Below are 17565 nucleotides of genomic sequence, written 5' to 3'. Positions count from 1 at the left end.
GGTGGTGTTCAGCCTAGCAACCATCATAACTCTTGGGGGGAAAGCAACAGAGACCACCAGGCCCACTGAGCCCTTCTGGACCAGTTGGTGGGCCTTAGGGGCCTGAATGGGAGTTCCTCCGACCCCTACACTCCCATCTCATACATCCGGTAGTATCCTCTATGGCTCAGACTCTCAAGAGGAGTCTGCAATCACTCCACATTAATATTTAAAGTCTTACACTGTGTGTAGATGAAATGGGAGCCCTGAATTGAAGCAATGGGTTTTAAAAAACACTGCTTCAGTTTAGGGTTGATTAAGCCCCCGTGTCATGCACACACCCCTCTGACTTACCTGCCTCTCCGGTGGGGAGGGGAGGGTGAACTGCCAGTGGGCGGAGCGGTCCCTGGGCTGGTGCTTCCCAGCGGGGGCTGGTGCTTCCCTCCACAGCAGCGGTGGCCCTCCACCCCCAGACAGCACCTGCCTGCAGCCACCCGGCTTGGGCAGTCGTGAGGTACACAGCAAATGTGGGGGGAAGCACCGGGCCCCCATGCAGCTCAGGCAGGCATGCAGGCTCTGGCTGGGGAGGAGAGATGAGACTCACTGGTTTTCTTGGGCAGAGCCTGCTTTCCCAGGCTGCTGCCAGGCTGCCTCCAGGGTTTCCTGCAGAACTGTGGAGCTGCATGGAGCTCAGTGCTTCACTCCATGGCTGTAGGGGCAGCAAACTAAAACTCCTCAGAAGAGTTTTATTTTCCTGCGCTCCAAGTCATTTAAGGTGCATTATGCTGCCAAATTTCATACTACAGCTGGAATTACTGCACAATACGCTGCCGAGGCATGCAAACATCAACACCATTAAAGTGATGCAAAAACATTTAGCCCTCTTTAAATTGTCATGCACACACACCTCTTGTTTTGTGGGGACACCCTACGCTTACCTGCCTCTCCAGCGGGGAGGGGAGGGCAAGCTGCCAGCAAGCTGAGCGGTCCCTGAGCTTCGGGGGTGGGGGGTGCTGGTGTTTCCCTCCGTGGCAGCAGTGGGACCCCACAGGTGGCACCTGCCTGCAGGCACCCAGTTCAGGCAGTCCCGGGGGGCACTGCAGCCATGGAGGGAAGCACCAGGCCCCTGTGCAGCTTAGGCAGGCAGGCAGGCTCCAGGGGAGAAAATAAAAGATCAGGCTCGCTGCTTTTCTTGGGCAGATCCTGCTTCTTGCAGAGCCTTGGAGCTGCACAGAGCCCAGTGTTTCACTCCATGGCTGTAGGGGCAACAAAAGTTTGCTGCACCCCAAGTCATTTAAGGCACTTTATCCTGCCGAATTTCATACTGTGGCTGGAATTACTGCTCAATACACTGCCGAGGCATGCAAACACTGACACCATTAAAGTGGTGCAAAAGCATTTAGCCCGCTTTAAATTGTCGTGCGCACACACCTCTCGTTTCATCTACACATGGCCTTATTTACTCCATATTAATATTTAAAATCTTATTTGCAACCAGCCTCATGGGTGAAGGCACCAGGTCCAGCTCCCAGAATACCCAGGAGTTCGTCCTGTATAACAAAAGGTGAGCAGCTTAGTGCTCTCACCTGCCTGGTGCTCAGCTCATTTTGTCATCTGCTCACCCCTGCACCTCAGTTCCTCAGGCTTCTTGAGGCTCACCGTTAGTTCTCTGCTCCAATCGGGAGCCAGTTCTGCTGCACAGCTGGGGCTTGTGATCCCTGCTGAGGGAATGGTTGAGCCCTGACTAACTAGCCAGCTGTTAGGTGGCATAGCTAGTGTGGAGCTCCAGCCCTGGGCCAAGTCAGGAAGCCTGATCATGCCAGTGCACATTTCCTTTGTTGGCTCCCAGCCTGGGGAGTCTTTTCAGCACAGCTGGGACTGGGTGGTGGCCACACCTCAGTTTTCCCGGCTCCAAAAGGGTCTCGCCATCTGGGTGAGTCCCAGCCGTGCCGCAAGTAAAGGAGGGAGTGTAAGCAAGTCATTTTTCCCCTCCTCCCTGCCGAATGTGCCACACCTGGCTAACTGCCTCTCTTTGAATACATACAATTCTGCATGTTTATTCTGCAGTCAATACAGTGTGATTGTATACGCACACTGATTCTGTATAGTGTTTTTATAGAAAAGCAGTTACATGTATGTTTTACATTTCGTCTGAGGATGCTGGGGTTTGCAGTCATTCTCACATCAAGGAAATAAGGTCTTAAGCCAGAAAGAGAGCTGACTGTATCAAATTGACCATGTTCTGCATTTGCACCAGTGAATTACTCCAGTTTTCCATTAGCGTGGTTAAGCCAAACTTGACCGTGTGTGCGTGTGTGTGTGTTGTCTCATTCCCAGGCAATCCAGAAAGCTCCCATGTCAGAAGAGAACCTGTCAGTTCATGAGTGACTGGTGCCTCCTGAATCTGGGGGGGCACCCACAGAAGCTGCCAACCCTGTCAGGGGGGGCACCAGCCTTACTGGCAGCATCAGTGTCGGCCATCAGGGGGCGCTGGTCCCATCAAGAGAGGCATGTGCACCCCTGTGCACCCCCTACCAGTCGCCTCTGTCAGTTTCTTAGTAGTAGAATAAAAACGAGTACTTCCAAAACAAAACTTTAATCTCAGATTTTCCAAAACAAAAATTTTTACCTATCTTAAATGTTTAGCAGTTTATGAAGACAAACGTAAAGACTTGTGCTTAAAGTGTAAGTTTTGCGTCATAAAGTGTATGTTTTTGAAATACCTTGAAAATGGAAGCCCTTTATATAGCCACAGAAAAACCACCATGTCTTTCCCCACACTGCCACATACTTGTATTTCGAGGTTGAGGTAGAAGGGGCCAACTTTGCGTGAAAAATTTAAATTTAATGCCTATTGCTAGTGCCACGTAAGTTGATGTCTAGATAAAAACAACATTCAATCCATGGCCTCTTGGCTGAGACTATTAGTAGTTGTAGATATTGGTTTCTTATGATGGAAATATTGGTGTGCTAGGACCAGACCACTAAACTTCTTTCACTGTGTAGCTATTAGGCTTTAACAGTTTTCAGTCATAGCCAGCCTGTACTGGGTTTGAGTAAGTTAATCAGAGGGAGTCTCTCTCTGGGTGTAAATAGACGTTGCTGAATAAAGCAGATCAGCTGTGCTAGGATGTCCCTCAGCACAGCTGATCCACTTCATTGGATGAAACACACGTTTCCCATTGTTCTGCCTGTTGATCTTGCAGAACAGTGGGTGACAGGTTGCTTGCTTATCAGAGATGCGCCCTAGAGGTTCACAGGGTGACATTTCTGTAAGCAGGGAAAGCCAAACAGGTGCCGCCAGGGCTTTAGGGGCCAAATACTGTGCAGGAATTTCTGGAGCACACAGGACCAGGACCCTCAAGCACCTAGAGCACCCATCTGGAGTGGCTGGAGACATGAACGACACTTGTCCCTGGCAGCTGGGAGGGCACAGTGGTGGCGGGAGCGTGGCATCAGTAAGCATGGAGCTCCCGCAGGTGCTGCAGGCATTGTTGATGCTGGGGGGGGGGGGGGGGTGGTGAGCTCTGACCAGGGGTCAGCGACTACCCGCAGGTGCCGCCAGCAGCAGTGGCAAGGGGCTATCGCAGACCACCTGCAGATGCCGACGGTGGGGTGGCGAGCAGCGACCGCCCACAGACGACACCACTAGCAGTGTCAGTGGTCGGGTGGCGAGCAGCATTCGCCCATAGGCACTGCTGACAGTGTCTGTGGTGCCTTTTTGTAGGGGATACACTGCTACCCTCAGGAGGTGCACATGCAGCTACATGCATTACCCAATGCATCGCCCCTGGCTGGAGAGTGCAGACAGCACTGGGCTGCCCACACTCTCCCACCATAAAGCAAATTGGCATCTGCAGCAAAAAAAGTGGTGCTAATTATTATTACCTTTTGTTGTGGTCATAAATTTGGCTTTTTGTCATGTGACAAAGGGCATGGATGTCTATTTGCTTTGTGCCACCATTAATATTGTTATGGTGGCTTAAAGGTGACATCTGTTTCCAGCCTTTCTCCCATTAGCAGTCTCTCTTGGATCCTTTGAGTTGCCCTACAAAATGTATGTAAACAGTTTGAATAAAAGTGTTTACTCATATAAGGGGAAGTGAGAAAAGACAAAAGTCCAGATTCTGATATTTTTCAAGGATTTTAATAGATACCTGGAAGTCTTTTCATTAACTTGAGTGAACTTTGGATCATGTTTTTGGGAATTTGAGAGTATGTTTGTGTTAGGGGGAAGTTTTAATTTTAATATGATTTAATGACCTCTGGCTTTGTGAAGGAAGGGGATGAGTTTGTATATGTGCATGCCCTGTTTTAGTTTTGTAATGACTTTTATAATGTATTTTTTTAATTGATTGCAAGGCCACAAGAATATAAGTTCTTTTACGTTGATTCATTTAAAAATAAAGAAGAAATTACACAGCAAATCAGATGACAGAAGTAACATATGTTTATCCTTTGAACTAGTAATCTGTATATTTCAGTTGACGTTTGATTTATATCTATTGATGTAAATCAATATCATTCCAGATTTCTGAACCAAGTGTTATATTCACAGAATCAGTTAATATTATTTTCATCTGCCCTTACTCTACATCTACAGAAATTCAAATCAACATGACACTCCTGTGGGTGAGTTTATTTTCTAAGTCATCGATTCAATTCTTTATGTTTCAATAAACTGAGGTAGTTTTTCTCAGTAATGATTTCCTCCTGCCTCCTATCATTTCAGTCGAAAACCTTCCATCTTCTGTCACTATAACCATAATAACTTGCATCCAGCCTGCTACAGTTTGTTGCTGCATTTCTCTGGCCTAACTACATTTCTTCCTGGCTATAAGTTCCTGAGTTACCTGCATTTGAAGCTCTCTATTTGACTGGCTAAAAGGGCATTTTCTCTCATTTCATCTATACCTTCAAATGTATTGGGCCATCAGTTATGAGCAGCATGGTATATTTGATGCCATCACTGCCTGGAGGTGTAAATTGTTTAGACATGCTCTTAGTTTGGTCCCATTTGCATTCATGAAGGCTACTTTCTGAAGTTTGGAAAAGATTCCCCCCCCCCATTATTATCAGGTTTGTTTGTTTATTTTAATAAAAGTAAACTCACATCCATAGATATACAATTGCTTGGTATTATCGGTTACATTAGATGTGATAATTATTTCTGCATGAAAGGTCTGCAGGCAAAGTATTCTTTCCTTCAAGGAACTCTGTTTTCATTTCTTTCCTTATATGATAAGAGTTTCATAAAGCACCCCAAATATAAATGTAAAGAAAATTATTCGTTCTTTCATTTCATATCAATTACATGTTAATTCTTTCAGTCTGCTGCTCTAAACCATCACACTTTCATCAAATTTTGTATTCTCTCATGTCATCCAGTTCTATTTAGAAAGCATATTCTAATTCTTTGGTTATGGCCTAGGCTTCTGCAGAACCTGGATAGAAAAAGTAATAATCCAGCAATCTCCAAAGAGTCAATTTATTTTTTAAAAATCTCCTAACGTAATCCAGGCTCACCCTGTAGGACCTTAGCAGTGGTAGAGGAAGAGAAGAGTAGAGCACCTTATAAAAGAATTGGTAAAGCTCGTATCAAAAGTTCCCATTTACCAGGCACTGAAAAATAATGATGCAGTTTTTTCAAATGTTCACTTTTGATGCAGGGTCCTGTTGGATCCTTTCTGTGTAGCCTGAATGAACGAAAAACATTCATTATGTTTTACTGTGTAGTTTCCAATCATTTGGCCTAGTTTCTTCCTCTCTTCCCTTTCTGTTCCAGTTCTTGCTGTTTTCTTCTCAGATCTCTCAAGATTAGAGGTTCAGTCATTGAGAAGAGAACAATTTTGTTTTCCCTGTTAATGGGTCTTCTTATGAAGCAACCCTCTGCCAATTCAGAACACCTTTTTCTGTTTTTTTAAACCTAATTTCTTTACTATGAGTTTTTCCAATTTTGAAACCATTATCTGGGAGCTTAGCTGTTGAACTGGTTCTAAATAGCTAGAGGCCAGTGCCTAAAGAGAGAAATTTACATATTCTTCCCTTCTGAGGCACATCATTGGAGCCATCCAGCATTCTCTCTGTTTTGGCAGAGGGCCACTCCACAAGAAGAGCCCTTCAACAGTAAGACACACTTGATCTATTTCTTTCATTGCTTGCCATTGCTTCCCCCCGTCCCCATGAATTTCTAAGAAGTTAAGCAATGCCTTTTATATACTTTAACAATAGGATAATCCATTTTAAAACCTTCCTAAAAAAGCTACTTTTGTGATGGCTGAAATCAGGTCTTGGCTTAAAGCTCTCTAAACATGTTATTTCACAATGTTTCTAACATCCTTATCAATAAAGTGCTTCTGCTGGAATTAACTATTTATTGTTAAAAAAAAATCAATGAGCTCTCATTTCTGGTGGAGCAAAATTCTCTAAATTTTAGAGATGAACTGATACAAAGTTTATGCAGTCATGTTGTGGTCAGAAAAGTCAAAAGAAATGTTGCTATTTTTTTGGTAATGCAGGAATTTCCTTTCCTTAAACTGGTGGTCCAATTTGTCCATCATCCTCTTCCATTTGTCTAGACTGGACTGCTATATTTAAACACTTAATTAGTTTTTAATTACTTTCTGTTACCTCAGAATAGATTTAAATGATGATTTTTGTTCTTGTGGTTCTTTGAAAATCATTGTTAAATGCCAAGAATAGATTCATCATTTTGCAATGGTTAACATAGTTACTTGTATTTAAAGTAATGCCATACGAAAAATTTTAAATGTATTTTTTTTATTAAGTAATCATTTTGAATGCCCACTGTTTCCTCTTTTTCTCAAATCTGGATCTCAGTATTGTGTGTTTTGTTGCAAGTTGTAGGTATTTTTCTATGGTAAAACATGCTGGTGCAGGCCATTGCTCTTGTTTACATCAAAAAAATAACCATCACTTGTGCAACTCCGATATTTATCATCATTTTTTTCTTGTTAGTTATCTGATGATACAGCCAACTAGTGTTTCTGTTGGAGTGTATGTCTAGTGAAACTACAGTTTGGTTTGCCATATGGTGTTTTATACAGATGGATGCTTATTATGCGAATATCTTGATTAGTAACTTTCTGCCACCTGATTCTAGGAATATATGCTTTGTATATGTTGGCTGGGTATACTTGTAGTTTCTTTCTTAGAGTCATCTGTGATTGTGCCAGATCTTTAATAGCTTTGGGAATATCACTTTTTGATAGCTTTAATAATTTTTCTAGCATTTATAGTTTATTCTGTTTAATGTGTTAATCAAAGTAATTAACATTTTCTTCTTCAGTCTATCACATGATGGACAGTGTCCCGTGCCCAAAGAAAACAGTGGCAAATTTTACTTTAACTTCAGCGAGGACAGGATGAGGCCTTGAAAATATGGTAAATTTGTGAATTTTTAATTGTAAATTGTTTATAAACACTCGTATGACTCTCATATGAATTCTTTGGATCCAAACTGCTGAGTTTGGATCCAATGGCACACAAAGCCATTTTGCTCAGCACGCCACAGCCAGCCACGGCTCTGGGTAGCTGCTGCCAGCCATGGAGCCTGGGCTGCTCCCAGCTGTGCTGCCCTGCTGTCTGCCCGGAAGTGAATGTGCAGTTGCCGTCAGCATGGAGCTGATGCCTGAGCTGTAGAGCCCGGCACAGCTGTTTGCAGCCTGCCCACTGCTTGCTGAAGCTGCCCAGAGCCCAAGCTGGCTACAAACAGCTGCTGGGCTCCAGAGCCCAGTTATCAGCTCTGTGCTGGGAGCCGGGGAGAGACAGGGGTTGCGCTGCCTCAGGCCCCTCCCCCACCATTCGCTCTGAGGCACACATGCACACACCCATACACAGCTGATAACTAGGCTCCGGAGCCCAGCACAGCTGTTTGCAGCCTCCCAGCTGAACCTGCCCAGAGCCCAGGAACCTTATTCCTGAGCTTATTTGGTCAGTTCCAGTCCCAGAGCCTCTGGGCTCACAGCTGTGAGGCTGAGGCAAGGGCATGGTTTCAAGGTTTTGAGCAGCTTGGGCACTCCGGAGATCCAGATCTGGCCCCTCCAGAGAACCAGGGAGTGCTGGGAGCTGGATCTGAGGTGATCTGGCCCCTGGACATTGTGTTTGGAAGAAACAAGCTTCCCTTCTCTGGACCTGAGCTTTCAGAGACGCTGGGCAGAGCCACATGGCTGCTGCTCATGAGACGATGCAGCCTGGGGCTGTTCCACTCTCTTCCTGGGATCCCAGATCAGTGGCCCCAGCTCTACCATTACCATCCTGCATGGTCATGGGCAAGTCCCCTGGTCCCCCATGCCTCTGTGCATTGCAGCTTAGAGTGTGGGTGGGATTTGTTCCCTGGGGCCGGGGTCTGGGTGGGGGTCATGCCCCAGGAGCCCATGAGGAGGCTCTGGTGTACTGCCTCAGTCCCTCCAGGGTGCAAGGACAGACTCCCCTGGCTCCAGCCCAGCTCTCCCCTCCCATGCTGCACTGGCCTGACCCCAGATCAGTGCCCTGAACTCAGTGGGGTGTTATGCATATGCAGCACTGTCAGTCCAGAGCCAGTCTGGTTTGCTTTCCTGGGGGAAAACACTCCTTGATGCCCACTACACCTGCTGCCTTGGCACCAGGGTGGAGGGACTGTGGCAGGGATGCGCCATTGTGTGCTCTCCCAGCCTCTCTGGGGATAATGGTTTAGATGTCCTGAATGGTCCTGGCAGCTTAGGGCCTTAGCTGTGTGGAGTGGGTGGGTGGTTGGACTGATGGGCTGGGGCCTCAGCCGGCCATGCTGCAGCCCGTGGGCTGGCTCCCTGGGGAAGCACAGAGGATACGGCTGGCCCCGGGCATTGTTGGGTCAGACTTTGTCCGGTGGCCCAGCAGCCTGGCTCTGTGTGTGCATGTGTCTATCTGTCTGTCTGTCTGTCTCGTGCAGATAGGGAAGCAGTGGGGTGGAGGGAGCTGCACAACAATAAGGAACCCAAATCTTGGTCCTTCCCAAGGAACACACAACAACAAAGGCAATACTCACACCATAAAGAACTTTTTTCTTATGTATGTCTAGTCTAAAATTGGCCTTCCTAGAGTTTATGGCTGTTAGACCTTGTTATCCCTTGTTATCTGGTGAACATCTGTTCTCCCAGGCAGTGTTCCCTCTAAGGAGTAGCACTTCATGAGTGCGCTGCTTCAGTCCATGAGCATACCACTTTGGTCCCGCCTCCCCCTTTTGGCACGGTCCGCCAGTAAGTGTCCCTAAGGAGAATGTAATTGTATTGTTTGCCATTGAAACATGGTGCAGAAAAGTAGAGCTTTTCTGGTTAGTTACCTTTTATAAATGCAAATTTATATATATTTTAAATACACTTCAGTTGCACATTTAACATTAATCTTTCTTCCTTTAAGTTGCATGGTGCTTCTTGCTCCCAAGCCCTGATGTACCCTTCTTATATAATTGTAGGATGCTACCAAGTGCCCCCTGAGCCTTCTCTTTTCCAGACTGAAAAGTCCCAAATCTCTCAACCTCTTCTTGTACGGCCTGCCTTCCAGGCCTTGGATCATATGAGTGGCTCTCCTCTGGACTCTTTCAAGCTTTTCCACATCCCTCCTGAAGTGGGGGGCCCAAAACTGGATGCAGTACTCCAGCTGTAGTTTCATCAAGGCTGAATAAAGCAGGAGGATGACATCCCTGGCTTTGCTTGAGATACATCGGTAGATGCACTCCAGAGTTTGATTTGCTTTGCCAGCCACAGCATCACATTGGTGACTCATATTCATCTTGTGGTCAATCAGGACCCCCAAGTCTCTTTCGGTCGTGGTGCTAGCGAGTGTAGCACTGCCGAGTTTGCAAGTGTGTTGAGGGTTCTTCCTACTGAGGTGCAGCACCTTAGACTTCTCAACATTGAAGGCCACGTGATTTTGGTCAGCCCACCTTGAGAGCATGTCCAAGTCGGCCTGTATCCCTGGTCACACAGCAGGACAGGCTATCCTCCCCCATAATTTGGTGTCATCCATGAACTTTGCCAGTTCACATCTGACTCCTGACTCCAGTTTGTTAATGAAGATGTTAAAGAATACTGGCCCAAGTACTGAGTCCTGAGGGACTCTGTTGGTCACCCTGCACCACGTTGATTTGTTCCCGTCAACTTGGGTCCAACCCCATAGCCAGTTACCTAGCCATTGGACCATAAGATGATCATGGTCACAGTTCCCCGGCTTAGCCATGAAGACATCGTGGGGAACGAGGTGAAAAGCTTTCTTGAAATCCAGGTATATGACATTCACGTCATCTCCCTTGTCCAGGGCTCATGTCACCTCGTCGTAAAAGGAGATGAGGTTGATCAGGCAAGACTTGCCAGCCACAAAGCCATGTTGGCTGGCCTTCAGAAGCTTGCGTTCTGTTAGTCTAGTGTTGATGGATCCCTTGACAATTGACATGAGTTTCACCTGTTGGGTTAGGTTGCAAGTCAGAATAAGGACCTGTCAAAACCATCTCAGATGTAAGCAAGCCCTACATTTCACAAGGAAGTACTTCTGTGAAGCATACTTTGTAGCGTAAGGCAGTATGGAAGTACCCTAAGAACAGAAAATTGAGCTTAGCTTATTTATATGGGTGTAACAGGGCACCTGATATGGTGCCTATTATGGGGAGAAAAGGGGATATACTAGTGGGAGCAAAGGAAAAAAAACTTGTGGCCAGACCAGGGTGGGGGGAAGAAGTAGGACAGCTCCAAGCACTGGGAGCCCAGGTGCTCCCAATGAAGTACTATCTGGACTATGGCAGGGCTGCATGTGTGAGCAGGGCAGGGTGGATTGGCTTTTGAGGGAGGAGCCAGAAGGTAAAAAGGAAACAGAGATAGGAGACAGATTGCCCCCAGAGTAAGGGCCAACCACAAATTCAGGAGCAAGTTTGGATTGGCAAGCAGAGTAACTCTGGAGACACAAGTACTTGCCATGGAGAGAGGAGAGGTCCAAGAGAAACACTGAGCTGGGGGAGGGCTTCCCCTGTGCACATGAGAGCAAGTGAAGCCAGAGGGAGGAGCGGCTGGGCAGAAGGCACACACCCTCCCCTCCATCTGTGGGGAGAACCCAGGGAGAGAGACACCACAGCAGGCAGCTGCTGGAGTGGCGAGAAGGCTACAGGGGCTGCGACCCTGAGGATTTAAAGGGCCTGCTAGCAAAAGTTAGCTGTCAGCTAACGCTTGCTTAACTGGTACAGAGGGCTGTAAAGCGAACAACCCTGCCCAGGAGATGGCAGAGAGTGACTGCAGCAGGCAGCTGCCAGAGCTGCAAGGAGTCTACAGAGGCTGGGACCCTGAGGATTTAAAGGGTCAGCTAGCAAGGGTCTGCTGCCAGCTGACATATGCTCATTTTGTACAGGGGACTATGAAGAGAACAGCTCTAGCCCAAGGGACTGCAGAGGAATGCCATCCCACTGAAGATTGGGGAAACAGGACAGGGAAAGGACAGAGGGACTCTCATGACCACAAGACCCATTAGAAGAAGAAAGAATGAAGTGATACCCGGAGTGATACCAAAGCCCAGGATATATCAGGTGCAGTCAGGACAGGGTGATGGGGAGGTAGGAGCCCTGTGAAGAAAATCCGGTCACGTCTTTAAGGCCTACTGGGAAGACTACCTTCCAAGCTCGGGGTTCTTTCTTCAAGTATCTATTTTTCCATCAAAGTGTGGTGGGCAAATGAGGAAGAAGCACGAGACTAAACACCAGGGAGTGACCGTAACAACCGCGGTACCAACACAATGCTTATAATCAGTTACAAAATTTTCCAATTAATAAATTGCTTGAGACAGTGCTTTAGAAAACTGGCTTTCTAAACTATTACTGCTTTTCTACAGATACATGCAACTACCTTTTCCCATAATTAGAATCCAATTCTAATTATTTTAAAAAATAGCTGAAAATAAGGCAGTTTCATCTGAATCTAGGCTGACTAATATATTGACCAACATTCACTTGCGAAACATGAAAAAAATCTCTTTAACACAGGAGAACATTGAATGAAATTCTTTGGGCTGGTTTGCAGGAAGAAAAAGCTAGATGACAACAGTGGTCCCACCTAACCTTAATCTAGGAGATATGTCTCTACAACCAGATCAATTTTAGATTTTTGCTGTTGTAGCAAAATTTAACAGCAATATCAGCATGATCATATGGTGGATCATATGCAACACAACAATAATTATCTCTTCTTGTCTTTGGAAAAAAAAAGACCCGAATTCATTCTGCTCTGCAGAACAGTTCAGAAGGTCACATGCTAAGACAGATTTCTTACCATCTATAAACTATTGTATATATTTGAGAATAATGCTCTTAATGTCATTTCTTAAATGACAAGAAATGACAATCTAAATAGTAGTGACAGCAGTCCAGTTCCAGCAAATATGTATTCCATTGTAAGAGACTGCAAAGCTATTTGCCATCCTGCTTTTTATTCTAGTTTTATATTAGAATAATTTTATAGTCTTTAATATTAGATATTTAGCCTTTTGCTTATTTCCCCTGCTGTCCTTGGGCTACATCAAAATATTCTTACTAGTGTAACACTTTTATTGGGCTGCTAACATAGGTAGCATACCAGGTAGGTGAGGAAACATTTCACAAATGAGCAAGCTAAGGTATCTAAATAGTCAGACATATTATACTTGGGTCTCTCTTATGCAAGGGTTGCATTAAAAAACCCCACAAACTTGGCATAAAGCAAATCTATTATTACATGGAATTAATAGGGATACATGCCGGCCTCACTCTACTGCCCCCCCCACCCCCAACCATGCCAAACTCAAACAATAATCACACAATACAATAACTGCTGCGCAGAGAGGCTGCAAGCTCCGCACTTCAAGCAGCAGCACACACAAGGGGTGCGTCACCAGGGCAGCAGGGAACATTGGCTGCTCACTGCTCCTGGCTCTGCCCTGCTTCCCTTCCCAGGGTGCCTCTCCAGCCTGGCGGGTGTGACCTGGGGCAGCTGGGAACAGCAGGGCTGTGCAGAGAGGCTATGAGCTCCATGCTGCACCAGGTCATGCCCACCAAGCTGTGGATGCACCCAGGGCAGGGAAGCAGGGAATAGCGGGGCAGCTTGGAGAAGGTGCCCTGCACTGCAAGCAGCAGCCCATGCAGCAGGCGCATTGCCAAGGCAGCACGGGGTGAGCACCTTTTCTGCACAGCCCTGTTGTTTCCTGCTTCCCTGCCCCCGAGCCTCCACAGCCCAGCAGGCATGACCTGGTGCAGCAGGGACCTCATAGCACCCGGGACAAGGAAGCAGAGCAGCAGGGAATGGCGGCTGCCCTGGGGAATTGCCTCCTGTGTCCACAGGAGGCGTATGGCCAGGGCAGCGGGATGTGGGGCAGTGGGACCAGGCAGGGAGAGGAGCCGAGCTGGGGCCAGGGCCCACTGTGCCTGTGTGTCCTCCCCTTCCTCTTGGGAAGTGTACATGGCAGCAGAGAGCCGGCCTCCCACTCCCCTGACAAGCCACTGGAGGGTTTGTCTTGCTCCCTGCTGGGGCCCTGCAGCTGCACACTGTGGCCCCAGGCCCCAAGCACCCCCCAGCTGGACAGTAGCCCTAGCCCTTCCCAGCTCCCTACCTATAGGGGCCTCAATCCCCCCCACTGACCTACCAGAGCTGCCCTTGGCTGCCCTTGAGGCTACTTGGGGCCTCGTGCATATAGTGTACATGCGCATGGTGCCCCCATCTCACCGCTTTCCTTCCACTTCCTCTGGAACTCTGCCTGCCTGCAGGGAGCTCATTGCCGGCCGATTTGACATAAGATCGGATTTTTCTCGCACAAAGCAAATTTCTGGTATAAATAAGGTCATTGTATATAAGCAAATTTGCATAAAACGAATTTGCATAAAGAGAGACCTGAGTGTACAGAGATTGTGTAATATGTATCCTAGCCAGAAAGATCTCAGATATTGCTCTTAATTTCTTGTAAAAAGTGACATGCCATAGTAAGTGGTGACTATTTATTCTGTATTAATAATTAAGAATGTCATTAGTAAATACTAGTTTAATTTCAAATTAAAATCTTACACCAAATATCCTCCCGTGAATATGTCCTAACACTGAAGTGTCCACTTCCCATTCCTTCAGTGCTAATGTACTTGGAACAGAATTTCAGAGCTCCGTAAGTGATCTGCTTTGGAAGTTTCTCGCTTGTTTTGAAGTGATTTTACAAACAAATTTTAGATCTTTGTTGCAGTGTCATCAATTGCTTCAGTTGTACTGTTTGTCTGGAAATGTGCTTTCTAACAAGTAGGTTGTTAACCGTAACATCAGCATTTGGCCAGTGTGATGTCAACTGAAATAACGAAGACAAGCATTTCATATGGATCAGACATATTTATACGGTACTAGCGCTGTAAATAAAGTAACACTCATACTTTGTCAGGAATTTAGGAATGAAAAAGCATGCCAGAAAGAGTGTAACAGAACAGGACACTGCTAGAGATTTAACAGATAAAGCTGTTTTGTGCACAGAACTCTGTGCAATAAGAGAGACTCCATTTGGACTACAAGAACTTAGATCTTTATTAGAAGTGCCACGTGCTTTGTGTTGCTGCTTGCAGCAGTCAGATATATTGTGTGCTTGAAGCTATTTCAAAATTTTCCAAGCAAATGAAGTTTCTGATGTCACCTTCCAATCATCTCCACTATAATTTGTAACAACCTTCAGGTTGTTACATAGCAGCTATGTAGCATATTGACAAGAGTGAAACAGGGATCCCTCAGGGAGTACATAATATTCAGACAACGCTGGAACATTCTTCTTAACCAGAAAAAACACTTTTTTATTTTTAGGACCTTTCTAAATACAAACAAACAAACTTGAAAATGTATTCCTAAAATAGAATTCATGGAATCATAGAAAAATAAGATTGGAAGAGACCTCCAGAGGTCATCTAGTTCAATCCCCTGCCAGAGGCAAGGTCATCCTCATTCAAACCATCTCATACAAATCCATTGTCAAGCCTATTCCTGAAACTACAGTCAACCCTGACACAGCTACAAGGCATGGTACCCTGATCTGCCACAGGTAAAGCAGGGGAACCACAGTGACCAATGATCTGCTGCTATAAGTGGGGGGTGGGGGGGGGTGTCTACATGTGCACATTTACTGCACAGTAACCAAAATTACTGTGCAGTATGGGTGCAGGCCTACACATGCACACCCATACAGGGCAGCAAACATGGTGACTTACACCGACTTGGGCGTAAATTTGATACCTGTATCATGCAAGTATCAAATTTTCACCCAATTAGTTACTGTGCAGTAATTCACATGTAGATACCTTACTGCACAGTAACACTGTGTGTGGACTGATTTAGGACTAACTTTAGTCCACATCATTAATGTGCTTTAATCCCTGCATGTGTAGACACCAGCCTGTTCCCACTTACTGAGCAGTAAACTACTGTGCAGTAAATTTAAACCAGCATAAATGCATGTGTAGATGTGCCCATGTTGTTAAAACTATGCTTGATATCCAAGAAAAAGGGCCAAACTCCTCCATCCTCCCAACTACAGAGGAAGGCAAAAAACCCCAGTCCATACCAATCTGACAACAAGGTAAAATTCCTTCCTGATCCCAAACATGACAATCAGTCTGACCCTGAGCAGAAGGGCTAGGAATCTCTGGGTTTAAGTCCCAGTCAACCCCCCAATGCTTCTGAGGAAGGCCAAACCTCTGCCTCCCCACTCTGACACAGTAGGAGGGGAGGGAAAAATTCCTTCCTGGCCCCACATGGTAACCAGCAAATCCTAGAACCGTGGGAAATAACCACAGTACAGCATAAACGTGGATACTTCTATATCATCCCTGACCAACAGTTGTCCATTCTCTTCTGAAATGTCTCCAATGATGGAGATCAAACAACGTCCCTAGGCAATCTGTTCTACTGCTGCACTGTTCTAACAGTGAAGAAGTTTTTCCTAACATCCAGTTTAAACCTATTTTGCTGCCACTTGAAGCCATTGTTCCACATTCTACTCCCTGCAATAAGAGAAAAGGCATTTTCCCTCTTCTTTATGGCAGCACTTCAGATATTTGACAGCTGCTATCAAGTCCCCTCTGAAGCAGGAGTGCACCGATAAAGATTTTTTAGTCCAATACTGATGGTAAATTATTGACCAGCCATATGGACCAATACTGATCCGCTTGCCAATATGCAGCCTGGCAGCTTGGAGAGCATCATCTGGCTGATAAGTCTGTCTGGAGGGGGGGCGGATCAAGGTTCCTGTGTTGAAGGAGGGAGTGGGGCTAAGGCTGGGACAGGGGCGGGCGCTGCACAGCCAGGGCAGGATGGGGCGTGGGATGGAGCTGCGGCTCATCTGTGGGGAGGGGAGGGCAGCTCCCACTGCTGCGTGCGCCCCTGGGGGAGGCATAGGGAGTATGTGCCCCCTGGATCTGTGTATGGGGCAAATGTGGGCTGCCACTGTGGGCTGGAGTTGGAGGTTGTACCAGGCTCGTTCTGTAGGCTGGAGCAGGCAGCTGTGCTTAGGCCAGGCTGGCTGAAGCAGCATGGGGCAGGCAGTGGCAGCACTGGGAGGGGCAGCTACAGCAAATTTTAGGGTGGCTGTAGCCTCCCCCCCCATAGACCCTCCTCCTAGTGCTTCTGCCACCCAACATGCCGCATCCTGCCCAGCCTGAGCACAGCCTCCAGTGAGAGCTCGTTGCAGCCTCTGGCTCCAACCTGTAGAGGTAGCCCTCCCTCAGCCCATTCACAGATTCGGGTAATACATGCCCCCCCATACTACCCCTAGGGGTGTGCACAGCACTGGGAGCCATTCTTCACAGTCCCCAGACAAGCCACAGTTGTATCCCACACCTCGCCATGCCCTGACTGTGCAGAGCCTGCCCCTACCGCATTCTCAGCCCCACTCCCTCCCTCACCACAGGGGCTTCAAATCTGACCCCAACCCATACCCTTTCCCTCCCCCACAGACTTAACAACTGGATGCTGCTCTCCAAGCTGCTGGACTGCACTCCTGGCTGTGTGCGTGCTGTGGCTGTGTGCATGTATGTGGCATTTATCGGCAACAGAATCGGCCACATCAGCCAAAAAAAGCTGATTGCCAATAGTGTCCATTTTCCTTTTATCAGTGCTGATACAACATGGACCAATGTATCAGTGTACCTCTACTCTTAAGCATCTTTTTCATAAGCTGAACTTACCTATTGTAAGGGCCTGGGACATAGCAAAGCTAGGTCATTACTGTTGACCTAGAGTCTGTTTTCACAGGTGGGACTAAATGGATAGCTGTACTCTCAGCAGCCAATCAGGAAGCCAGCCAGGTAATTAGCTGGATTAGAGCTGTCAGTCAAAGCCCCAGGCAGGTGTGGCTGCCTAAGTATTTAGCCCAGGCTGACCTGCCTGATTAGGGTCCCTGTATGATTTCCTTTCCTTGTATGATTTGCCTTGTATGATTTGCCAAGCCCTTTATCATTTTTATCCCCTACCTCTGGACACACTCTAATTTCTCACTGTCCCTTTTAAAATGTGGACCCCAAAACTTCACACAGTAGTCTAGATGAGGCCCAGCCATTGCCAAGTAGAAGCACTATCACTTCTT

At 46.7% G+C, this 17565-nt stretch overlaps 1 protein-coding gene across 10 annotated transcripts in view; it reads left to right on the top strand.

Moving 5' to 3' along the window:
* The window catches only part of EFCAB11 (EF-hand calcium binding domain 11), a 150457-nt gene that overhangs the window by 65725 nt on the left and 67167 nt on the right, over positions 1-17565 (top strand). Inside the window, exons 6-7 of one of the 10 annotated variants that reach the window (XM_059723167.1) lie at positions 4583-4611; positions 7289-7383. The exons of 5 other annotated variants lie outside the window; for them this stretch is intronic. In XM_059723167.1, coding sequence (XP_059579150.1) covers positions 4583-4611; positions 7289-7368 — 109 coding nt within the window. In that variant the 3' untranslated portion in view covers positions 7369-7383. Of the gene's footprint in view, positions 1-4509; positions 4612-7288; positions 7384-17565 lie in introns of those variants that run through there. 4 more of the 10 variants (XM_059723170.1, XR_002088459.2, XM_019481677.2 and 1 more) reach the window with 4 other exon arrangements.

The sequence above is a fragment of the Alligator mississippiensis genome, chromosome 2 (genome assembly GCF_030867095.1).
Source record: "Alligator mississippiensis isolate rAllMis1 chromosome 2, rAllMis1, whole genome shotgun sequence".
NCBI lineage: Eukaryota > Metazoa > Chordata > Crocodylia > Alligatoridae > Alligator > Alligator mississippiensis.
The sequence above is the reverse complement of the archived record's forward strand: the minus strand, read 5'-3'. Positions and strand labels throughout refer to the sequence as shown.